The following is a 24926-nucleotide window of genomic DNA, read 5'->3' as shown; positions in this document are numbered from 1 at the left end:
GGCACACAGGCAGCTTTGCCGTTTGGGCGTGTCATCACTGAGAGCCTCCCTGAATAGCCAGCGACGGCCACCCTGGCTGTTTCCCTTGCTCTGTCTGGGGAGGGAGGTGGCGCGGTGGTTATCAACCTCACTCTGCAGAGTGGGCACCTGGGGCCCTGAGAGGAGGAGGGATGGGTCTAACCGAGAACCACAGACGGCTCCGAGCCGGGGCCTGTGCCCCCTTCACGGCCGACGTCCGTGGCCACGGGACTTGCCTGGGCCCTGTTAGCCTGCTCACCTCTGGGGCCTCTGGGGTGAGAGGTTCAGTCCTGACAACACTTCAGTTCTAGGGGGTTGGCGGCAGCAGCCAGTTGGAGTTTTGGGGGACCCTGCTTCACAGGACCCTCGGCAAGGAGGGCAGATGGGGTCTAAGTTCCAGCAGTCCTCAAGCTGGGACCAACCCTGGCGTGCTGGCTGCCTGCAGGCTGCGCACTGGGCGGCAGAGGATCCTGCAAGGATGAAGAAACAGAGCAGCACAGACTCAGGGGCGGCCGCGGCCCCACTCCAGCAGGACGCCTGCCCAGATCCCCCGGATGGAGACCCCGACCCCGGGCCACCTCCAACCAAGCCCCACCTCTCCACGGCCAGGAGCCGCGCCTGGCTCTTTGGGAAGGGCGACTCAGAGGAGGCTTTCCCGGCGGGTTGCCCCCACGAGGAAGGTGAGCTGGCCTCCTGCCCCACCATCACAGTCAGCCCTGTCATCACCATCCAGAGGCCCGGCGACGGCCCCACCTGTGCTAGGTAAGTCTGCGTCTGGAGACCCCTCCCTGCCAGGAGCCCCACTGGCCATAGAGATGCCACAGGGTGGTCTGGCTTCTGGGCTAAATGTCACAAAGCCAGGGGGCTGGAGAGCCTTAGAGGTGGTCTGGTCCAGCGTCCTTCCTTGTGGGACCTCACGGGATGCACAGTCATGGGGCTGGTGTGCTGAGTCTAGGTGTCCACGGCTGCAGTCCCTACCAGCCACAAACACTTGGACTCGAAGTCTAAAAGCTGTTTAGAGAGTACAGAACAGCTCCAGTGAGCTCCAAGGCAGGGCAGGGAGGCCATAGGCTGGCTGACTTCCGGGGAGTGTGAAGCCACCTTTTCTCTCAGCAGGGGCCGTCTGTACCCCTGCCGCCAGCTGCCCCCGTCCCCACCAGGCTCCTGCCTCCTGAGGGCCTGGGCAGGTGGAGAAGCCAGTGGTCTAGGAGTAGGAGGATGACTTTCTAGATGGTGTCTATAGACAGGGTGGGGGCAGAATGGGGACACACGTGCCCCACTGTCCCTGTTATATTGGTTTTCTGGACAGTCATCTAGATGGAGGGGTGGCTTTTATTTTTGATTTTATTTCTATTTTTTGAGACAGAGTCATGCTCTGCTGCTCAGGCTGGAATGCAATGGCACAGTCTTGGCTCACTGCAACCTCTGCCTCCCGGTTTCAAGTGATTCTCCTGCCTCAGTCTCCGAGTAGCTGGGATTACAGGCCTGCACTGCCATGCCCGGCTAATTTCTGCATTTTTAGTAGAGATGAGGTTTCACCATGTTGGCCAGGCTGGTCTCGAACTCCTGACCTAGTGATCCACCCACCTCAACCTCCCAAAGTGCTGGGATTACAGGTGTGAGCCAGTGCGCCCAGCCAGAGGGGTAGCTTTTATGTCATTTTTCCCCCTTTTAGTTTCCCTTGGGGTGACCCGTATGTCCTTGACAAGCTCCGAAGGCCTGAGGGCCGAGCAGAGACCAGGCTATGAGACTGGGGTGTTTTCTGACCTGTAGGCAGCCGTCCCAGGACTCTGTCACCACCGGCACTGAGAAGACCCTCAGGCTCTATGATCGCAGGAGCATCTTCGAAGCCGTGGCTCAGAACAACTGCCAGGAGCTGGAGAGCCTGCTGCTGTTCCTGCAGAAGAGCAAGAAGCACCTCACAGACAGCGAGTTCAAAGGTGGCCCCGGCGCAGGCTCCGGGGTGGGGGGGGCCCAGCCCCGGCCGGCCTGACCCATCCTCTCTCTGTCTTTCAGACCCGGAGACAGGGAAGACCTGTCTGCTGAAGGCCATGCTCAACCTTCACAGCGGGCAGAACGACACCATCCCCCTGCTCCTGGAGATCGCGAGGCAGACGGACAGCCTGAAGGAGTTCGTCAACGCCAGCTACACCGACAGCTACTACAGGGGTGAGGAGGCAGCGGGCCGGGCACAGCTCAGTCCGGCACACAGGGAGCCAGGAGGGCATGGCTGTGCCTGGGCCTGCCGGCTCCCCAGGGTTCCTTACTCCCTGTCCCAGCCACTGCGTTGGTGGCTCCGAATCCTAGGGGATCCCTGCCTCCCCCATCTGATGTCTCCTCCCTTGGCCCTGGGAAGTCCCTGCCTCCCCCGCTGACTGGACGGTCCCGGTCCTTGGAAGTCACAGCCTCTGGCCTTTCTCTCTGTGACTGTTCCTTGCCCCAGGGGCACTGACTCCTCTGGCTTCCAACTGGAATCTCGTGTTCCCAGGGGTCTCCTGCCTCAGGGCCTCGCTGGGCCCCTTGGGGGATCCTGGCCTGGCCTCCTGCAGTGGGGGGTCCTCCAGACACTGTCTGCCCAGATCCCAGCCCCTGCCCAGGCAGCCCCGCGGGACTGCGATCACAAGCCCACCGTGCGCGTCCTCTGCAGGCCAGACAGCTCTGCACATCGCCATCGAGAGGCGGAACATGGCACTGGTGACCCTCCTGGTAGAGAACGGGGCAGACGTCCAGGCTGCAGCCAACGGGGACTTCTTCAAGAAAACCGAAGGGCGGCCTGGATTCTACTTCGGTAGGGAAACTCTGTGGCCAACACTGTCTTTTTGGCTTTTGCTAGGGGGAGGTTTGGGCAGAGACAGAGGGAGTCTGGGGCGGGTGGCTCAGGGCCAGCTGGATCTCCCTCCTGAGGCCCACCTGGGCCTGCTTTCGTGCAGGTGAGCTGCCCCTGTCCCTGGCCGCCTGCACCAACCAGCTGGGCATCGTGAAGTTCCTGCTGCAGAACTCCTGGCAGCCGGCCGACATCAGTGCCCGGGACTCGGTGGGCAACACGGTGCTGCATGCCCTGGTGGAGGTGGCCGACAACACAGCCGACAACACCAAGTTTGTGACGAGCATGTACAACGAGCTTCTCATCCTGGGGGCCCGGCTGCACCCCACTCTGAAGCTGGAGGAGCTCACCAACAAGAAGGGGATGACGCCGCTGGCTCTGGCCGCCGGGACCGGCAAGATCGGGGTAGGAGGGGTCCAGCCCAGGCTGCGGCGAAGCGGGGACGGTGGCGTGGGAGGGACTGTGGGCTCACTGCGGAGGCCGGCATCACTGTCTGTGGTGCGACTCTGATTCTGTCACACCAGCCTGCAGGGCTGTTAGAGTAAGTCTGAGAAATTGGAGGCCTTGGACAGATCCCTGCATGGCTGATGTGACCATTTTGGATTTCCAGCTCTGAGTATCAGCAACAAGACACGGTGGGGCGGGGTGATGAGTGATGGAGGTGGGACAGTCTAGGGTGGGACAGAACAAAAGCTGTTGTGGTGGGCGCCGTGACTCAGGCGTGTAATTCCAGCACTCTGGGAGGCCAAGGCGGGTGGATCACCTGAGGTCAGGAGTTCGAGACCAGTCTGACCAACCTGGTGAAACCCCATCTCTACTAAAAATACAAAAATTAGCCAGGTATGGTGGCGGACGCCGGTAATACCAGCTACTCAGGAGGCTGAGGCAGGAGATTCGCTTGAACCCAAGAGCCGGAGGTTGCAGTGAGCTGAGATTGTACCACTACACTCCAGTCTGGGTGACAGAGAAAGACTCTGTTTCAAAAAAAAAGAAAAAGAAAAAGAAAGAAGAAAAAGCTGTTGGTGTTTTTCCATGACAGGCAGGAACTGCTTTAGGTGACAACGCTGGTCTCCAGCTTCTGGCCTCAACTGAGCCTCCCACCTCAGCCTCCCAAGTAGCTGGGATTACAGGCACAAGCCACTCCATCTGGCTCTCATTTCTTGCATTCTCTTTATTTCTTTCTGGCTTGAGGTTTTTGAGAAGGAACCACCATGTCCTTCACGGTAAGATGGTAGAGCTGAGGCTTGTGCTGAGGCGATACCGGGCCCGCTGTAGTGCAGGTCGCATCTGAGGCAGCGGCTGGTTGATTTTTTATTTTTATTTTTTAAGACGGAGTTTCGCTCTTGTTGCCCAGGCTGCAGTGCAATGGCACAATATCGGCTCACTGCAACCTCCGCCTCCCGGGTTCAAGTGATTCTTCTGCCTCAGCCTCCTGAGTAGCTGGGATTACAGGCGCCCACCACCATGCTTGCCTAATTTTTTGTATTTTTAATAGGGACAGGGTTTCATCATGTTGGCAAGCCTGGTCTCAAACTCCTGGCCTCAGGTGACCTGCCCACTTCAGCCTCCCAAAGTTCTGGGATGACAGGCGTGAGCCACCAGGCCTGGCCTGCTGGTTGATCTTAGTGGTGGTCAGGAAGGGGTGGGGACTCACCTGGGGCTTGGGCGGGGCCCCCAGCTGGGCTGGGAAGCAGAGCGGTTGTTGGGGTGCTGTGTAGGGCTGGGCCCCGGCTGGCCTCTGACGGGCTCCTGATCCCCGGGGGCAGGTCTTGGCCTATATTCTCCAGAGGGAGATCCAGGAGCCCGAGTGCAGGCACCTGTCCAGGAAGTTCACCGAGTGGGCCTACGGGCCCGTGCACTCCTCGCTCTACGACCTGTCCTGCATCGACACGTGTGAGAAGAACTCGGTGCTGGAGGTGATCGCCTATAGCAGCAGCGAGACCCCTGTGAGTGGCCGGGCAAGTCAGGGAGGACCTGTCAGCCTCTGCACCCCAGCCCTGTCCCAGCCCCGTCCCAGGCCCAGCCCCGTTCCAGCCCCTCCCCAGCCCCGTCCCAGCCCCGTCCCAGCCCCGTCCCAGCCCCATCCCAGTCCCAGCCCCGTCCCTGTCCCAGCCCCAGCTCCGTCCCAGCCCAATCCCAGCTCTGTCCCAGTCCAGTCCCAGCTCCGTCCCAGCCCAGTCCCAGCCCCGTCCTAGCCCAATCCCAGCCCAGTCCCAGCCCAGTAACAGCCCTGTCCCAGCCCAATCCCAGCCCAGTCCCAGCCCAGTCCCAGCCCAGTCCCAGCCCCGTCCCAGCCCCTGCTGGCATCCAGCTCCAGCTGGCATCTCACGAGTGAAAACTACTGCCCGGGCCCAGGCCCTGCAGCCTTGGGTCCCCATTCACGCCCACTGAGTTTTCCCTAAGCAGAGCAAGCACACACAATGATCATCCCGTTGAAATGGAAATGCTGCGGAGGTACCCACGCAAAACGGACCCGCCTCTGATACTATGTCAGAATGTGTAGTTTCATTTTGTTCACATAAATGGGATCAGGCTATACAGAATATACAACTTTTTCACTTCATGGTAGGGCTTGTAGGATTTTTTTTTTTTTTTTTTTTTTGAGACAAGGCTTTGCTCTCGCCCAGGCTAGAGTGTATCGGCGCTATCTTGGCTCACTGCAACCTCTGTCTCCCGGGTTCAAGTGATTCTCCTGCCTCAGCTTCTTAAGTAGCTGGGATTACAGATGCCCATCACCATGCTGGGCTAATTTTGTTTTTTTTTAAATAGAGATGGGGTTTCACCATGTTGGTCAGGCTGGTCTCGAACTCCTGACCTCAGGCGATCTGTCCACCTTGACCTCCCAAAGTGCTGGGATTACAGATAATGAGCCACTGCGCCCGGCTGAACTTATTTTATTATTATCATTTTATCTTATTTTTTGAGATGGAGTCTCACTCTGTTACCCACACTGGAGTGCAATGGCCTGATCTTGGCTTACTGCAACCCCTGCCTCCCAGGTTCAAGCAATTCTCCCACCTCAGCCTCCTGAGTAGCTGGGATTACAGGCACCCACCACCATGCCTGGCTAATTTTTATATTTTTGTAGAGATGGGATTTCTCCATGTTGGCCCGGCTGGTCTCTAACTTCGGACCTCAGGTGATCCCCACCCCCCGCCTTGGCCTCCCAAAGTGCTGGGATTACAGGCGTGGGCCACTGTGCCTGGCCTATATGAACTTTATCAAAATCTCTGGGTATGAGACATTTGCCCCAAAGCATATTTGTAATGATGGCATCTGGCATCGTGCCCTCCCCCTGCAGGAGGGCCTCCTAGTTCCCTGCTGCCCTGCCTGACCCGGGCTGGAAATGTGAGAAGTTTGGACCCAAAGCCTCTTTCCTGCCTGCCCTCAGCCCCCATGCCAGGCTCCGCCTGAGCCAACTACTTCCCATTATGGAGGGCTCTTGGGAGTGAGTTATTAGACACGTGGGCACAGGCTGATGGGCAGTGCTGCGGGCCATTCAGTGGGCACTTAGAGCTTGTCACTTTCACCCCATTCCCTGCGCCTTTGGGGACACTGAGACCAAGAGGCTGGGTCCCTCCTTGAGCTGCAGCAGTGCTGGGACCAGCCCCGGGCTCTGGCTGCTGCTGGCTCAGACCTCCGGTGAGCCTCAGCTGCCCTGTGGGCCAAGGGCGGCCCTGCGTGGACAGTGTGGGTGACGTGGCTGTGGGGAGCACCACAGGTTGGCGTGGGCGTGCCAGGCTGCTCCTGCTGCGGGAGGGAACCTCACTTCTCTCTGCTCCCTCTAGAATCGCCACGACATGCTCTTGGTGGAGCCGCTGAACCGACTCCTGCAGGACAAGTGGGACAGATTCGTCAAGCGCATCTTCTACTTCAACTTCTTCATCTACTGTCTGTACATGATCGTCTTCACCATGGCTGCCTACTACAGGCCTGTCGTTGGCTTGGTGCGGCCAGAGGCTCAGCCTCGTGGGCAGGGCTTCGGGTGGTGGGGAAGGGGCATGGACATTCCGGGAAGACCTCCCCGACCTCAGGCCCAGGCGCTGCCCTGGACTCCTTCCCGGCTTGCTGGAGCGATGGAGGGATCACCTGGAGAGCCATGTCTCCCTGTGCCCATTTCCCTGCCTCAGGCTGCACTGGGGACCTGCCCCTTCCCTGTTCTCAGTCCCTCTCCTTTAACTTGAGGTTCTGGGGGCTGAGTGTGTGGTCACTCAGGTCCCTGATTGCAGAAGAGGTGTGCTTGATTAGAAAGCACGCAGGGGCTAGGTGTGGTGACTCACACCTGTAATCCCAGTACTTTGTTAGGCTGAGGCAGGGGGATCACCTGAGGTCGGGAATTCGAGACCAGCCTGGCCAACATGGAGAAACCCTGTCTTTACCAAAAATACAAAAATTAGCTGGGCGTGGTGGCTCATGCCTGTAATCCCAGCTACTCAGGAGGCTGAGGCAGGAGAATCGCTTGAACCGGGAGGCAGAGGTTGTGGTGAGCTGAGATTTCACTGTGACACTCCAGCCTTGGCAACAAGAGCAAAACTCCATCTCAAAAAAAAAAAAAAAAAAAAGAAAAAAGAAAAGAAAAAAAGAGAAAGCATACAGGAGTTTGGGCAGGAATTCGGGCTTGGGACACGGCTCACCCCTGGCCTGGGGGTCTGCAGGGATGTGACTGGTGTAAGCCCAGGGCCCACCATCATCCTGCTTGTCTGCCCTCTTTTATTCACTCACTTGCTCATTATACATTCCCTGGATTTAGACTTTTGAGCACTTCCGTGCCAGGGCCTGGGCCATCCATCAAATCAGCCTAAGATCAGACTTTTGCCTCTGCTAAGAGCCAAGAATTCACGGAACTTCTGGACTGAGTCCTTCACATGCCGTACCCAGGTCACTTAATTTGCTGCCTTTGTTTCCAGGGCACTTTGCAAATCTACTTTATTAAAAAAATTTTTTTTTTTTTGGAAACAGAGTCTCGCTCTGTCCCCTAGGCTGGAGTTCAGTGATGTGATCTCGGCTCACTGTAACCCCTGCTTCCTGGGTTCAAGTGATTCTCGGGCCTCAGCCTCCTGAGTAGCTGGGATTATAGGTACCTGCCACCACACCTGGCTAATTTTTGTATTTTTAGTAGAGACAGGGTTTCACCATGTTGGCCAGGCTGGTCTTGAACTCATGACCTCATATGATCCACCTGCCTCAGTCTCCCAAAGTGCTGGGATTACAGGTGTGAGCCACCATGCCCAGCAGCAAATTTACTTGAAAAACTCAACTTCATAATGGCATGAAATCCTATTTCTATCCACCTGTTAAGGCCACATAATGACTTCCTTTTAAGAGAAACGTGCTAATAAGGCAAGCTAGTGAGCTCGTGCTTATGAAATCGGGATGGTGACCCACTCCAGGAAATCGCAACTGAAACGCAAGGGTGACCCCCATGAGTGTGTGCAGATGGTGCCTCCCTCCATGGTCAGTGGGCATTCCTGACACTTGTGGGAGACCAGGAGCTGGCCATGGGTTGGGGGGCAGCTGGATGCGTATGGCGTGGGGTCTGAGAGAGTGCTTCCACCTGTCCATCACCCTGCTGTCCATCATCCTGCTCCCAGCCAGGAGGAGCTCCAGGCCTGCCGGGACGCTGTGGGACACAGCACAGCATTGTAAGATGCTGTGCTTGCCACCTAGAGGCTGCCACTCTGGGGAATCAGGCCCACAGTAGGGCCTCCTGGCAGGTTCTCCCCTAATAACACGCTGTCTCTGCGTGTCCTTCCCCTGATGGAGTCTGCGCCTTCTGGGCAGGAGCTATGTCTTCATCCCAGGGATTGGTACCTGGGCAGTGTTTGTTGAATGAATGAATGATTACATGGAGTGACCAACTTTTCTGCATCTCACAGCCTCCCTTTAAGATGGAAAACACTGAAGACTATTTCCGAGTTACTGGAGAGATTCTGTCTGTGTTAGGAGGAGTCTATTTCTTTTTCCGAGGGGTAAGTGTTCCTTCCCACGTTATGAGTTTCCATTATCACCAAAACAAAAAGGCAAGAGCAACCCTGACCACTCACTTTTTTCTTCATCGGACACCTAACGGCCCTGCTTGGGGAGCTCAGAGACACAGAGCCGAAGATGAGAGCCCTTCAGGCAGTCACGGCGGGGGCGGGAGGGCGCTCAGGGCCTCTCCACAGGCCCAAGGCAGGCAAGCTTGAACACAGACAATCCGGCCTCTCCACGGAATGTAATGTTTAATTACAGAGGCAGAGTGGAGGCCTCTTAAGTGAGGATCATGATTGGTAGTTATTTAATTAATCAAACCAGTCTGTGAAAGGTCTGGGCAAGGAAGGAACTCTCCATGCAGACTGGAATTGCTTTTTCTTTTTTTCCTGTTGCCCAGGCTGGAGTGTAGTGGCGTGATGTCAGCTCACCGCAATCTCTGCCTCTTGGATTCAAGCGATTCTCCTACCCCAGCCTCCCCAGTAGCTGGGATTCCAGGCACCTGCCACCACACACTGCTAATTTTTTTGTATTTTTAGTAGAGATGGAGTTACACCATGTTGGCCAGGCTGGTCTTGAACTCCTCAAGTGATCCACCTACTTCAGCCTCTCAAAATGCTGAATTACAGATGTGAGCCACTGTGTTGGCAAGGAATTGTTTTATTTTTAACTGGAAATTCAAATGTGGAATCCTTGGCTTTTTTTTTTTTTTTTTGGAATGCAGGAGTAATCTTTTCTTTGAACGTGGGACCCACCGTTTTAGATTTTTCATCACCTTTCTTGCAAACACCATATTTATATCATCTAAGATTTCTAGTCTCAGCTTCTTTAAAGAAGAGTGGAAACGTAGATGCATAAAAAATGATTGTGTGTATGGTTTTTTTTGACTCCAGAAACCCTTGTAGCATTTTAATTTTAATTTTTTATGAGATGGGGTCCCGCTCTGTCACCCAGGCTAGAGTGCAGTGGCACGATCATGGCTCACTGCAACCTCTGTCTCTCGGGCTGAAGTGATCTCCCACCTCAGCCTCTGGAGTAGCTGGAACTATGGGCAGGCAGGCGCCCCACGCCAGGCTCCATTGTGATTTTTATCCCCCAGTCTTTTTGGTGTAAGCGATACCCATTTTTTTTAAGTCACTCATCTTTATGGAATTGTTCTGTCATTGAACTTTGTCTTCACAGAGCCAGCTGTCTTTCTTTTCACACTCACAGTTCACATTACAATAACGTACAATGCCACAGTAGGTGGCAAGCGTGGTGGGATTGGCAAGAGCTGGGTTGACCTGTGGGAGGGAGCAGAGTATGGGGGTGTCCTGGACAGGACCCCTGGCTGACAGCGGCAGCTTCTTACAAGAATTTTTATTTTAACGCTTACTTAAAATTAAGAAAAAAAGTATGCTTGAGGGGTGAAAAAATTAAGAAAAAAGTGGCTCATGCTTGTAATCTCAGCTGAGGCCAGGAGTTTGAGACCAGCCTGGGTAACGTAGTGAGACTCTGATCTCTTAAAAAAAAATTAGGAAAAGGCCAGGCATGGTGGCTCACACCTGCAATCCAAGCACTTTGGAGGCCAAGGCGGGCGGATCACCTGAGGTTGGAAGTTCAAGACCAGCCTGACCAACGTGGTGAAATCCTGTCTTTAAAAAAAAAAAAAAAAATGAGGAAAAGGCCAGGTGTGGTGGTTCTTGCCTGTAATCCCAGCACTTTGGAAGGCTCAGGCAGCCGGATCACGAGGTCAAGAGATCGAGACCATCCTGGCCAACATGGTGAAATCCTGTCTGTACTAAAAATAGAAGAATTAGCCGGGTGTGGTGGTGCACACATGTAGTTCCAGCTACTCGGGAGGCTGAGGCAGGAGAATTGCTTGAACTTGGGAGGTGAATGTTGCAGTAAGCCGAGATCACATCACTGCACTTCAGCCTGGCAACAGAGCAAGACTCTGTCTCAAAAAAAAAATAATAATAATAAAAGAAAAAAGAAAAAAATTAGGAAAAAAGCACCAATTAGAAAGAAGAAAAAAATTTGCCCAATTCGGTACACAACTGATAACATTTTGGTGATTTTCCTTCCTGTCTGCACTTCTGGGTATATTTGTAAATCCTCTGTGTATTTTTTGTTTTTGACACAGAGTCTCGCTCTGTCACCAGGCTAGAGTGCAGTGGTGCAATCTCGGCTCACTGCAACCTCCGCGTCCTGGGTTCAAGCGATTCTCCTGCCTCAACCTCCCGAGTAGCTGGGATTACAGGCACCCGCCACCACATCCAGCTAATTTTTTGTATTTTTGGTAGAGACGGGGTTTTACCGAATTACCCAGGATGAAGGTCTCGAACTGCTGTCCTTGTGATCCACCCTCCTCAACCTCCCAAAGTGTTGGGATTACAGGCGTGAGCCACCGTACCCAGCTCCACTGTGTACTTTTAGCAATCTGTACTGACGGGGTCACCTAGTGTTACCCCATTGGCCTGATCCATGCCGTTCCTCCCTTTCCACAATCTCTGCTTTCACACGCTCCGCCGCCCCATCGTGGCGCCATTTAGGAAGTGTCTGAGTGCTGGCCATCTAGCCATGTCAAGCATTGCTGGGGACCTTCCTCTGTCTGTTTACCTGCAGATTCAGTACTTCCTGCAGAGGCGGCCGTCACTGAAGACCTTGTTTGTGGACAGCTACAGTGAGATGCTTTTGTAAGTGACACTTGCACTCATTTCCAGTCCAGTCCCAGGTGACAGCAGTCAGTTATCACGTGAGCTCTCATTTATGCTGGGCCTGGCGCATAGTGGGACCTCAGTGAACATGTTGAAAGAATGGCGGAAGGCACTCTGTGGATACTTGTGGGCTGGGCGTTATTCATGCCTGTAATCCCAGCACCTTGGGAGGCTGAGGCCAGGTGGCGGGGGTGTCGGATCACAAGGTCAAGAGATCGAGACTATCCTGGTCAACATGGTGAAAAATACAAAACGTCTCTACTGAAAATACAAAAATTAGCCAGATGTGGTGGCACATACCTGTAGTCCCAGCTACTCTTGAGGTGGAGGCAGGAGAATCGATTGAATCCTGGAGGCAGAGGTTGAAGTGAGCTGAGATTGCCTCACGGCACCCCCACCTGGCAACAGAACAAGATTCTGTCTCAAAAAAAAAAAAAAAAAAAAAGATACTTGTGGGATGAATGAATCCTGAGGGCCACTCTGTGCCAGGTGCCAGGGATGAACGGACTGTGCTGTGAATTACAGTTCAAGTGAGAATACTCTTGTTCACCTTGCTACTCCCCAGCTGCCATTCACGAGGTTGGCCTTGGAATACTGGATGAAACAGACATGGTCCCTGCTTTCAGGGAGTTTCCTGTCTTTAACGGGGTGGGGGTTCCTTGACCTTGGCACTGTTGTTATTTTGGACTGCATAATGCTTAGTGTGGTGGTGGGGGCTGCCCTGTGCCTTCTAGAATGTTTAGCAGTATCACCGGCCTCTACTCACAGATGCCTGGAGCTCTTCCCTGTCCCCCAGTCTTGACAAGGAAAAACCTCTCCAGATGTGGCCAAAGGCTCCTCGCCTGTTGGGGGGTGGTGCCGGAATCGCTCCTGGTTGAGAACCACTGCTTTAGGAGGGGGCAGATGAGGGAAAGCACCTTTACAGAACAGTGTGGATGGCTGGGTGCAGTGGCTCACACCTGTCATCCCAGCACTTTGGGAGGCCGAGGCGGGCTGATCACTTGAGGTCAGGAGTTCAAGACAAGCCTGGCCAACATGGTGAAACCCCGTCTCTACTAAAAATACAAAAATTAGCTGGACTTGGTGGCACATGACTGTAGTCCCAGCTACTCAGGAGGCTGAGGTGGGAGAATAACTTGAACCCAGGAGGCGGAGTTTGCAGTGAGCCGAGGTTGCGCCACTGCACTCCAGCCTGGGTGACAGAGTGAGACTGCCTGAGGAAAGAGAGAGAATGCCTGGGCTGAAGGAATCAGGGCAGCCCCTCCCCAACCCCCGCGATCTGGGCCTCTGAGCAGCCTGCGGCCTTTTGTTTTGGGGACGCCCGGCCTCCCAGGTTCCTGTGATGGAGCTTTCTGCCCCTCCCCACCCAGCTTTGTGCAGTCCCTGCTCATGCTGGCCACTGTAGTGCTGTACTTCAGCCACCGCAAGGAGTACGTGGCTTCCATGGTGTTCTCGCTGGCCCTGGGCTGGACCAACATGCTGTACTACACCCGCGGCTTCCAGCAGATGGGCATCTACGCTGTCATGATAGAGAAGGTGGGTGTCCTGTGCCCCAGGGGGTCTCCTTGGACCCGCTTACCTCGTGGGCGCGGGAGACGCTGTCCCATGAACTCCACCCACCCTCTCTGTCTTACCCAGAAAGGGGCTGGCTTAGCTCCCAGCCCATTTTCCAAGAATCAAGCAATCTGGCCTTGACCCGGCTTTGTGTGTGGGGTCCCCTGAAACCTGACCCCTCTGCATACCAGGCCTCCATCTCCCGACCAGAACAAAGGCTATGGGGGAAGGGTGGATGCTCCCTCAAGACCCCCAAGCTGAGAACCAGCAAACCAAACCCTCCTGGCGTCCTCAAGATGCACCCCCAGGCCGACCGACCCGGCCTTCCCCTCGGCTCTTCCTGGGCCTAGACTTGGCTCTGATGAGCCCGCTCTCTCCTGCAGATGATCCTGAGAGACCTGTGCCGTTTCATGTTCGTCTACGTCGTCTTCTTGTTCGGGTTTTCCACGGGTAATGGGCTTGGTCGGGGCTGGGGGGAGGGCGAGGCTCCTGCTTGCCTGGGCCTCCTGTAGACTCTGCCAGGAGCTGAGTGAGGAGGGTAGGCAGGTCCATGTCTGTGGTGACAGAGAGGGTAGGCAGAGGACACACTGAAATGAGCTGCAGAACTTGGACACGTGATTCATAAAATATTTTAAGCAGGCCAGGTGTGGTGGCTCAAGCCTGTAATCCCAGCACTTTGGGAGGCCAAGGCAGGTAGATCACAAGGTCAGGAGTTTGAGACCAGTCTGACCCACATGGCAAAACCCTGTCTCTACTAAAAGTACAAAAAGTAGCCGGGCGTGGTGGCACATGCCTGTAATCCCATCTAGTCAGGAGGCTGAGGCAGGAGAATCTCTTGAACCAGGGAGGTACAGGTTGCAGTGAGCCGATATCACAGCCTGGGTGATAGTGTGAGACTCCGTCTCTGAGAAAAAAAGGTTGTAAGTAATTTTCCAGGCGAGAAGGGTGCTTGCCTGTTGTATAACATTTTGGCTCTGTCGTTTCTTTCAACTTTTAATTTTGACATTATTTCAGACTTCCAGAAAAGTTGCAAGAATAGAACCAATACCTTCTCTGTACTCCTCACCCAGATTCCCCCAAATTACCACATTTTATGTTATCACTTTCTTCAGCCCGGCACACACACGTGTGTGCGCCCACACATACACACACGGAGGCCACACGTGAAAAAGACTCAGAGTAAGTTGCAGATATGATCAGCCCTTTACCATGAAACACTTCAGTGTGTATTTCCTAAAAGAAAGAAGTTATTTTACATAAACGCAGCTGAAGGACCACAGGCAGGAAGGTCACACTGATTCACGCTGTGATAGAACCCACAGCCCTTGTTCCAATTTCATCAATTGTCCTACTAAGATCTTTAGCAGAAAATGAGAATCCTGGATCATGCATTCCGTTTCATTTTTATGCTTCTTTAGTCTCCTTTAATAATTAATTGACTAACTAATTCATTATTTTTTGAGACAAGAGTCTCATGCTGTTGCCCAGGCTGGAGTGCTGTGGTGCCATCTTGGCTTACATTCAGGCAATTCTCATGCTTCAGCCTCTCAAGTAGCTGGGATTACAGGTGCTACCACCCCTGGCTGATTTTTTTGTATTTTTAGCAGAGAAGGGATTTCGCCACGTTGGTCTAAGGCTCCTGACCTCAAGTGATCTGCCCGCCTTGGCTCTCAAAGTGCTGGGATGATAGGCGTGAGTCTCCTTTATCTGGGGCAGTTCCTGGGTCTTCCCTGGTCATTTGTGACCTTAGAGTTTGTCATGAGTAGAGGCCAGAGGTTTTGCACAGTGTTTCTCAATCTGGGTGTGTCTGATGGTTTCCTCACGATTACAGCCAGGTGTGCGCTTTTGGCCACAGTATCAAGAAGCGCTGTGTGTCTTCTTCAGTACTTTTTTTTTTTTCTGTGATCCACCTGCCTCAGCCTCCCAAAGCACTGGGGTTACTGGCATGAGCCACCGCGCCCGGCCCCCTTCAGTACGTTTTATTGGGAGTCACATGACGTCTGTCTCACCTCTGATGACTTGGTGTTGGTGGGTCGGCCAGACTTTTCCACTGTAAAGCTACTATATTTACCTTTGTAATGGATACTTTTCAGGGAGATGCTGGGAGACCGTGTGAATAGCCAGGTGTCTACCCAGGAGTTAACATCCATTGATGAGTCTTACCTGAATCACTTCATCCCATCATGGGGCCAAATAATGACTTTTTTTTTTTTTTTTTTTTTTGAGGTGGAGTCTTGGCCTGTCACCCGGGCTGGAGTGCAGTGAAGCGATCTCAGTTCACTGCAGCCTCTGCCTCCTGGGTTCTGGCGATTCTGCTGCCTTGCCTCCTGAGTAGCTGGGATGACAGGTGCGAGCTACCCAAAGGGCTGGGATGACAGGCCACTGCACAGACTCCACATCATTGTTAGAGCACCTGAGTCTGCTTTGATGCTCATCGAAGTCCCAGAGTTACATGGTTCACAGGGTGCGCCCTCCCTGTCCCCACCCTGCAGTTTGCGTTAGAATCTCTGGCTGGGAGGGATGGGCGGCTGGATCTGAAGGCCCTGCATTTCAGTAGGTACAGAAGGGACTGACTGGGCCAGTGGGGGTTAGTGGGTACTGGGACGCAGAAGTGCTGTGGAAGCGCTCAGGCTCTGTGCCCTACTTCCCAAAGAAACATGCAGAATGTTGGAAGAGGCCAGTCTGCTCTGAGCTCCTCAGTGCTCAGGGTTGCATAATGGACCTCTAAGGGATGCAGGCAGACAGGGTGTGACAGACAAAGCAGGTATGGAGCCAGAGCTGACAGGTACGGTTAAGCAGGTTGTGCACTGCACAAAGGTGGTGGCTATATGCACATTGCACGTGTAGATTTATATGTGTATATCTGTATTTTTCTAATAGATGATGATAACGTTCATAAAACAATATATTGTAAAAATTATTTTGATAGTTTTAGAGAAGAAGTGCCTTAAAAATAACTTCTCACAAAGGTGCCACATGGCTGAGCAGGAGGGTGTGTGTCAGGGGACTTGGGGTATTGGCTTCTATCCAACAGCACCCCACCCTCCCCATGCCCTGTAGCGGTGGTGACGCTGATTGAAGATGGGAAGAACAAGTCTCTGCCGACCGAGTCCACGTCGCACAGGTGGCGGGGGCCTGGCTGCAGGCCCCCCGATAACTCCTACAACAGCCTGTACTCCACGTGCCTGGAGCTGTTCAAGTTCACCATCGGCATGGGCGACCTGGAGTTCACCGAGAACTATGACTTCAAGGCTGTGTTCATCATCCTGCTGCTGGCGTACGTCATCCTCACCTACATCCTCCTGCTCAACATGCTGATCGCCCTCATGGGTGAGACGGTCAACAAGATCGCACAGGAGAGCAAGAACATCTGGAAGCTGCAGGTGGGTGGGGGGGTGGCGGGGGCGGGTGCTCTGTCCACTGCCTTACACAGCTGGGCACATGAGGCCTGCAGGAAGCCCGGCCAGGCCCGAGGATGCAGCCTCAGCACCTCCCTCCGCAGACTCCCAGCACGCTCCCCTGGCCAGCATTTGCTCAGGGCAGATGAGCTCAGCTGGTGTTTCTAGACCGCATGCTTGGCTCTGGCCTGGGTGGTCCTGGAGGGAAGGAGGAAGAGGGCTCAGCCCACAGGTGTCCGCCTCAGAGGAGCCTGGTATAAGGAGGGCACCAGAGGCCAGACTCAGGGGAGCAGCCGGCACAGGGCAGGGCTGCCGGCTACTTTTCTGAGCCCCGTCGCCGACATCCGCAACCCCAGCTACTAATAATAAGTTTCATTCTTAGTCAGAAGCACTTTCTCTGTTGTAGGGACGGTACTGTCTGTCCTACCTGAGCTCATTTAATCCTCACAACAGCCCTGGGAAATGGATTCTATTACTGTTCCTTTTTTTTTTTTTTTCTGAGACAGAGTTTTGCTCTTGTCACCCAGGCTGGAATGCATTGGTGAGACCTTGGCTCACTGCAACCTCTGCCTCTTGGGTTCAAGTGATTCTCCTGCCTCAGCCTTCCTAGTAGCTGGGATTGCAGGTGCCCGCCACCACGCCCAGCTAATTTTTGTATTTTTAGTAGAGGTGGGTTTTACCACGTTGGCCAAGCGGGTCTCAAACTCCCGTCCTCAGGTGATCCATCCGCCTTGGCCTCCCAAAGTGCTGGGATTACAGGTGTGAGCCACTGCACTGGGCCATACTGTTCCATTTTTGAGTGAAGGCACTGAGGTGTAGGCGTAGCAAAGCTGGGTATCTGTGCACAGGGCCACACAGCTAGTAAGTGACGGAGCCAGGACCTGGCCCAGCCGGTCTCACCCGGGGTCCTGCTCCTCAGGGTGGGGTCTGGGGCATTCCATTTCATGCCTTGGGCTGCCCTGTGTAGGCACAGCAGGCACCAGTAGCACCTGGGCAGGTCTGGGCTGGCCAGGCTGGGCTCCCGGCATAAAGTGTGTCCCTGCCAGGCTCCGGAAACAAGGCCAGCATGGAGGGCACTGGATACCAGCCCAGAGGCATCTGGGGCTGGGAGAGCTCCAGGGGAGATGGGTCCTGGCAGCCATGGGGCCCTGGGATGCAGCCTCTGCCCTTGCTGTCCTCCTGCAGAGAGCCATCACCATCCTGGACACGGAGAAGAGCTTCCTGAAGTGCATGAGGAAGGCCTTCCGCTCTGGCAAGCTGCTGCAGGTGGGGTACACCCCTGACGGCCAGGACGACTACAGATGGTGCTTCAGGTAACGCTAGGCCTCACCCCAGTCGGAGCTTGGGAGCTTCGGGGCTCCCCGTGGGCACAGAGGCTGACTCGGGGCCTGCTGGGCCCGTCATGAACATGGGGTGCTCTCCCAAGGCCAGCTGTAGGGATGAGGTCCGTCCAGAGCTCGGCTGTGGGTGTGCACGGGACCCATCTGAGATCTCAGCTGGTGGGGCCCAGACACGAAATTCCAGAAAATTTCAGGTGGCCAAAGGGGTCATCTAGTGAGCAGGGTCAGAGCCTGCCATCCAATATTTAAAGTCCCTGGGCCTTCCGGGATGGTCAGAGATCACATCTTTGGGGATGGTGTCCAAAAATCAAGTCCCCTCTGCCCTCCCTACCCACTGTGTCCTGATGTGTGTGTTTCTTGGGCTGGGCCTGTGGGCAGAGCGCTCGGACCAGGAAGCTGGCCCAGCTCTCAGGCTGCCCCGACCCCTCGCCCTGCAGAGTGGACGAGGTGAACTGGACCACCTGGAACACCAACGTGGGCATCATCAATGAAGACCCGGGCAACTGCGAGGGTGTGAAGCGCACGCTGAGCTTCTCCCTGCGGTCAAGCAGAGGTGAGGTGGGTGGGGCCAGTGCTTGGCACCTCCTCAGCTGGTGGCCCGACATTGGCAGGGAGAGCCTTATAGGCCCTTGCCGGGCTCCTCACCCCCCAGGACCTGGGCACTGAGCAGCCCCTGACGTCAGCCATGTGCACATAGTCCCAGGCTGACGTGAGTGCATCACACATGCTGATGCAGCTGACGGCACGCTGGGCCCACGCAAGCAGCTGGGCCAGCACCTCCAGCCCACGCACCTGTCCCCAGCACCCCGGGGGATGCAGCCAGCCCCGCCCTGCCTCCTTGGCTCTGATCTTCACCCTGCATGTGTGCATGCTGTGTCAGAGCTCTGTGGGGCTATGCAGACACAAACAGGCACACAGGAACACACGTCACTCACGAACACATCCGGGCAGGTAGAGAAGAGGGGAGGGAGAGAGAGGAAAGGGGATGCTTTTAGTAGAAAAACCCCGGGGAGGCCAGGCATGGTGGCTCACGCCTGTCATCCCAGCACTTTGGGAGGCCGAGGCGGGTGGATCGCCTGAGGCCTGTAGTTCGAGACCAGCCTGGCCAATATGGTGAAATCCCATCACTACTAAAAAAATACAAAAAATAGCCAGGCATGGTGGGGGCACCTGTCATCCCAGCTACTCGGGAGGGTGAGGCAGGAGAATTGCTTGCACCTGGGAGGCGGAGGTTGCAATGAGATGAGATGGAGCCATTGTACTCCAGCCTGGGCGACAGAATGAGACTCTGTCTCAAAAACAAGAAAAAATATAAAAACTCCGAGGAAAATTACTACCAGAAAGAAAGCCATTTAACAGTTACTGGTAAACATTTAATAGAAAACATTAAAAATGTCTAATTGAGGACATTTACTTTAAAATGAAGCAGGCCTAGTGTATAGTGGACACATTTTGAGTTATAATGACAACCCTGCACACTTTGTTTTGAATTACTTTGTATTTAATTGTAAAAAATTGCGGTAAAATATGTATCATTTTAAGTGTACAATTCAGTGGCATTAAGCACATTCACATTATTGTACAACTATCATCACTCTTTCCAGAACTCTTTTTTTTTTTTTTTTTTTTTTTGAGATGAAGTCTCACTCTGTCGCCTAGGCTAGAGTACAGTGGCACAATCTGGGCTCACTGCAACCTCCGCCTCCCAGGTTCAAGCAATTGTCTTGCCTCAGCTTCTGGAGTAGCTTGGATTATAGGCGCCCGCCACCACACCTGCTGATTTTTGTATTTTTTTAAGTAGAGACGGGCTTTCACCATGTTGCCCAGGCTGGTCTTGAACTCCTGACCTCAGGTAATCCACCCACCTTGGTCACCCAAGGGCTAGGATTATAGGTGTGAGCCACTGTGCCTGGCCTTTTTAAATTTTAAATTTTTAAAAATCTTTAGCTGCTAAGTTGTTTTTTGTTTGGTTTTTTTTGTTTGTTTGTTTGTTTGTTTTTGAGACAGAATCTGTCTCTGTTGCCCAGGCTGGAGTGCAGTGGCATGATCTTGGCTCACAGCAACCTCCACCTCCCGGGTTCAAGTGATTCTTCTGCCTCAGCCTCCTGAGTAGCTAGGATTATAGGTGCACGCCTCCACACCCGGCTAATTTTTGTGTTTTTAGTAGAGACGGGGTTTCGCCATATTGGCCAGGCTGGTCTCGATCTCCTGACCTCGGGATCCTCCCGCCTCAGCCTCCACAGTGCTGGGATTCCAGGCGTGAGCCACCATGCAGTAGGTTTGTGTTGTTTGTGGGATTGCCGTTTTCCGCTGCCTAATGTCCTATCCCTGAGAAACATCTGCTGTGTGTAGGTTGCCTAGTTCTGTGACTGCTGCCAGCAGGATGGCTAGCACAGTGCTAGATACTCCATTATAGCTGGAAGGGAAAATCCATTTTCTCAAAGGCTCATTTTTAGAAAATTGCTGGAGGCCCATCGGTTTTTCCACAGGCCTCCTGCAGTCGTGTGATTTTCCTGAGTTCAGTCTGAAGTTCTCCGCGTGTCACACAACCATGCTTATTGATAGTCTCTTGGTCAGCTGTTAACTGGTCTGACTTTGTCAGAGAGCTACCGAAAGGCAGCTTTGCGTGTGATTTGAGCGGTTCTTCAGTGTCACTCTTGTTGATTTAGTGAAATCCCGCATCTTTGACGGATTCGCTGTTTTACTTTGCAATTGAGTTGCATCATGTTTGCGTGACATCGTTGACAGTTTACAACGTTGCACAGACACTGTGATATTTATAGACACATCGACCCAGTGACAGGGATGGACATGTTAATTGGGGCAGGGATGGGGGATGGTTGGAGGTTGCCTAACTTCACATTTATCATTTCTTTTTTCTTTCTTTCTTTTTTTTTTTTTTTTGAGACAGAGTTTTGCTCTTGTTGCCCAGGCTGGAGTGCAACGGTGCCATCTTGGCTCACCGAAAGCTCTGCCTCCCGGGTTTAAGTGATTGTCCTGCCTCGGCCTCCTGAGTAGCTGGGATTACAGGCATGGGCCACCACACCCAGCTAATTTTATATTTTCAGTAGAGACGGAGTTTCTCCATGTTGGTCAGACTGGTCTTGAACTCCCGACCTCAGGTGATCCGCCCACCTCGGCCTCCCAAAGTGCTGGGATGACAGGCATGAGTCACCGTGCCCAGCTGTTTTTCTTTTCTTTCTTTCTTTTTTTTTTTTTTTGAGACGGAGGCTTGTTCCGTGCCCAGGCTGGAATGCAGCGGGCCTGGACCGGGAATCCAGCTTCCTGGGTAGTGCTCATCAGCCAGAGCTGCCCCGGTGTTGAAGCACTCATGGGGCAGGCCTCAGTGTGGCACTTTGGAGACCTCCTCTCCCTCCCACTTGGGCAGGGAGGAAATGGAGGCCAAGAGGGGCAGGCGATGGGCTCCCTTGAGTCCGCAAAAAAGTCGGGGTGGGGTAGAGGAAGAGAAGTGAAGGAGCCACCAGAGTACACGAGGCTCTCTGAGCAGTTGCGGGAAGAGGACATGGCACAATCCAGCTGCCGCAGGGAGCCCTTGCATGCCTGGGCCTCCTTTTATCCGGGGATTTGTGAGGCCAAGAGGCAAGTGTTTGTTTTGCTGCATCCAAGGTAGTAATTGTGTTTTACCCTTCAGTTTCAGGCAGACACTGGAAGAACTTTGCCCTGGTTCCCCTTTTAAGAGAGGCAAGTGCTCGAGACAGGCACTCCGCTCAGCCCGAGGAGGTTCATCTTCAACAGTTTTCAGGGTCCCTTAAGCCGGAAGATGCTGAGGTCTTCAAGAATCCAGCCGCTTCCGGGGAGAAGTGAGGACCTCACGCAGAAAGCACCATAAACGCTGGGTCCCCCACTGCCTCAGGGGGCTGCTAGGGCGACTCCAGTGCTCGGTCAGCAGCATGGCCTGGTCTGGGCCTGCTCAGCATGTTCCCAAGTCTGCACTGGACAAGTGTGGGAAGCATTGTTGGAAGCACGAGGAGTGACATCCATCCAACCGCCACTGTCCCCAGGTGAACCTCCGAACAGGCTTTTGAGTTCTTACTCACTTTATTCAACAGTGTGGACTGTCAGTCTCTCCCGGGACATGTTACACCCTTGTTTTCTTTTCTTTTCTTTTCTTTTCTTTTCTTTTTTTTTGAGACAGAGTTTCACTTTTGTCTCCCAGGCTGAAGTGCAGTGGCACGATCTTGGCTCACCGCAACTTCTGTCTCTGGGTTCAGGTGATTCTCCTGCCTCAGCCTCCCAAGTAGCTGGCACTACAGGCATGCACCACCAAGCCCAGCTAATTTTTGTATTTTTGGTATAAACGGAGTTTCACCATGTTGGCCAGGCTGGTCTGGAACTCCTGGCCTCAGGTGAGCTGCCCGCCTCGGCCTCCCAAAGGGCTGGGATTACAGGCGTGCACCACTACACCCAACCTTCTTTGATTTTATTTTACCAGGAGCAAAAGTAAATGAAACCCAGGAAAACACCTTTGGGAACAAAAACCTTCCTTTGCTGGAAAACGCAGAAGCCCTTCCTTTCTGTAGCGTGCTTGCTTTCCTACCTGCCCAGGGTGGCCTGGGGGGGTGATGTTGTTTACTCCCCAGGAAGGCAGGGGAGGCAGGTCCCACTCCCAGCTCTGGCAGAATCAGGCTGCTGCAGGGGTGCCTTCTTCATCCTTCTGGATGATGAATCACAGCCTCAAAAATAGTAGCTCTATTGCTGTTCAGGTAAAAGTATAGAACCACATCCCAAAGGTACCTGGTAAGAACGTTGGAAAGATCTTCCAGATCTTCCATTTGCAGGGCCTCCCAATCCTGCGCTCCCACAATGGCGCCTGCTTCCCCTCCATCCATAATGGCATCCTCAAATAAATGTATACGCATACATATATATGGTGTCAAGGCTGAAGTTTGTGCTGGGTAACGGGCTGGCATAGCTCACTGGCTGCTTGTGCATGTGTGTGTGCACACGTGGGGGCATATGTGGCTGTGTGCATGCATATATGTGCACATGTGTGCATGTATGTGTGTGTGCGCACATGGGGTGTGTGTGGCTGTGTGCACGCATACAGGTGCACGTGTGTGCATGTATGTGTGTGTGCGCACACGTGGGGGCGTGTGTGGCTGCGTGCATGCATATGTGCACATGTGTGCATGTATGTGTGTGCACACACGTGGAGTGTGTGGCTGTGTGCATGCATATATGTGCACATGTGTGCATGTATGTGTGTGTGCGCACATGGGGTGTGTGTGGCTGTGTGCACGCATACAGGTGCACGTGTGTGCATGTATGTGTGTGTGCGCACACGTGGGGGCGTGTGTGGCTGCGTGCATGCATATGTGCACATGTGTGCATGTATGTGTGTGCACACACGTGGAGTGTGTGGCTGTGTGCATGCATATATGTGCACATGTGTGCATGTATGTGTGCGTGCACGCGTGGGGTGTGTGGCTGTGTGCATGCATATATGTGCACATGTGTGCATGTGTGCGTGTGCACACGTGGGGGCGTGTGTGGCGGTGTGCATGCATATTTGTGCACATGTGTGCATGTATGTGTGTGGCTGTGCATGCATACATGTGCACATGTGTGCATGTGTGTGTGCATGCATATATGTGCACATGTGTGCATGTATGTGTGCGTGCACACGTGGGGGCATGTGTGGCTGTATGCATGCATATGTGTGCATATGTGTGCATGTATGTGTGTGCACACATGGGGCAAGTGTGGCTGTGTGCATGCATATATGTGCACATGTGTGCATGTATGTGTGCGTGCACACGTGGGGGCGTGTGTGGCTGTGTGCATGCATACAGGTGCACGTGTGCATGTATGTGTGTGTGTGCACTATTCCATATGGCTAGGAGCCTCTAGCTACTCTTCAGTTGTTACCCGGGGTGAGAGCACCCCTTCAGGCATACACCTTCTACAGTCAGCAAAGTACGGTCCATGGACCCACCCTGGCCTCCACCTGCTTTTTTTTGTTTTGTTATGTTTTGATTTTTTGAGACAGAGTCTAACTCTGTCTCCCAGGATGGACAGCAGTGGCGCCATCTTGGCTCACTGCAACCTCTGCCTCCCAGGTTCAAGCGATTCTCCTGCCTCAGCCTCTGGAGTTGCTGAGATTACAGGTGCCCAGTACCACATCCAGTCTAATTTTTGTCTTTTTTTTAAGTAGAGACAGGGTTTCACCATGTTGGCAAGGGTGGTCTTGAACTCCTGACCTCAAGTAACCTACCCACCTCGGCCTTCCAAAGTGCTGGGATTACAGGTGTGAGCCACCGCACCGGCCATGCCACCGGTTTTTGTAAATAAAATTTATGGGTAGTTTTTGGATGGAGTCTCACTCTGTTGCCCAGGCCGGAGTGCAGTGGTGTGATCTTGGCTCACTGCAACCTCTGCCTCCCAGGTTCAAGCAGTTCTCCTGCTTCAGCCTCCCCAAGTAGCTAGGATTACAGGTGTCTGCCACCATGCTAGGCTAATTTTTTTTTTTTTTTTTTTTTTTTTTTAAGTAGAGACAGGGTTACACCATGTTGAACAGACTGGTCTTGAACTCCTGACTCAAGTGATCCACCCACCTTGGCCTCCCAAACTGCTGGGATCACAGGCATGACCCACTGTGTCCGGTCATGCCACCTGTTTTTGTAAATACACTTCTAGTGAAACATACCTGTAGTCATGTATTTACATATTGCCTATGGTTGCATTTCTGCTACAATGCAGAAATGAATACTTTCAACAGATACCAAATAGTTTGTAAAGCCTGAAATATAAAAAACTTACCTAAAACATCAAACACGTACTATCTGGCCCTTTACAGAAGAGTTTGCTGACTCTTCCTTTACAGAATAGAGCTTAAGAAACAAATACGCTGGAAGAGAGATCTGTTCCAGACCTGAGCAGCTTGTGTTAGTGTCTGTGGAGAGTAGAATGAGTTGTTTAGTTGCAGAGTTATTGGATGTTGGCTCATGAAAGGATGGACTTTGGCTGAGGCTGGGGCTTGGGCCCTACCAAGAGAGGTGTTTTGGGGGGAATACTGGAATCATTCTTCCCCATTTTTTTTTTTTTTTTTAAATGGAGACTTGCTCTGTTGCCCAGGCTGGAGTGCAATAGCTTGATCTTTGCT

The 24926-nt window shown here is 53.4% G+C and overlaps 1 protein-coding gene across 1 annotated transcript; it reads left to right on the top strand.

Annotated features, from left to right (window-relative positions):
- The first annotated feature begins 476 nt into the window (after positions 1–476).
- TRPV1 (transient receptor potential cation channel subfamily V member 1) lies at positions 477–21739 on the top strand. The gene is made up of 15 exons (XM_003933069.3): positions 477–780; positions 1792–1958; positions 2035–2187; positions 2666–2806; positions 2949–3247; positions 4609–4788; positions 6631–6789; positions 8719–8811; positions 11420–11490; positions 12882–13047; positions 13449–13515; positions 16126–16448; positions 17649–17776; positions 18241–18356; positions 21456–21739. Exons 1-15 carry the CDS (start codon positions 497–499, stop codon positions 21626–21628), a joined length of 2520 nt encoding a protein of 839 aa, XP_003933118.2. The 5' UTR covers positions 477–496; the 3' UTR covers positions 21629–21739.
- Positions 21740–24926: the final 3187 nt, after the last annotated feature.

This window comes from Saimiri boliviensis, chromosome 17 (assembly GCF_048565385.1).
Source record: "Saimiri boliviensis isolate mSaiBol1 chromosome 17, mSaiBol1.pri, whole genome shotgun sequence".
In the NCBI taxonomy this organism is placed as follows: domain Eukaryota; kingdom Metazoa; phylum Chordata; class Mammalia; order Primates; family Cebidae; genus Saimiri; species Saimiri boliviensis.
This window is presented reverse-complemented; position numbering and strand designations above follow the sequence as displayed.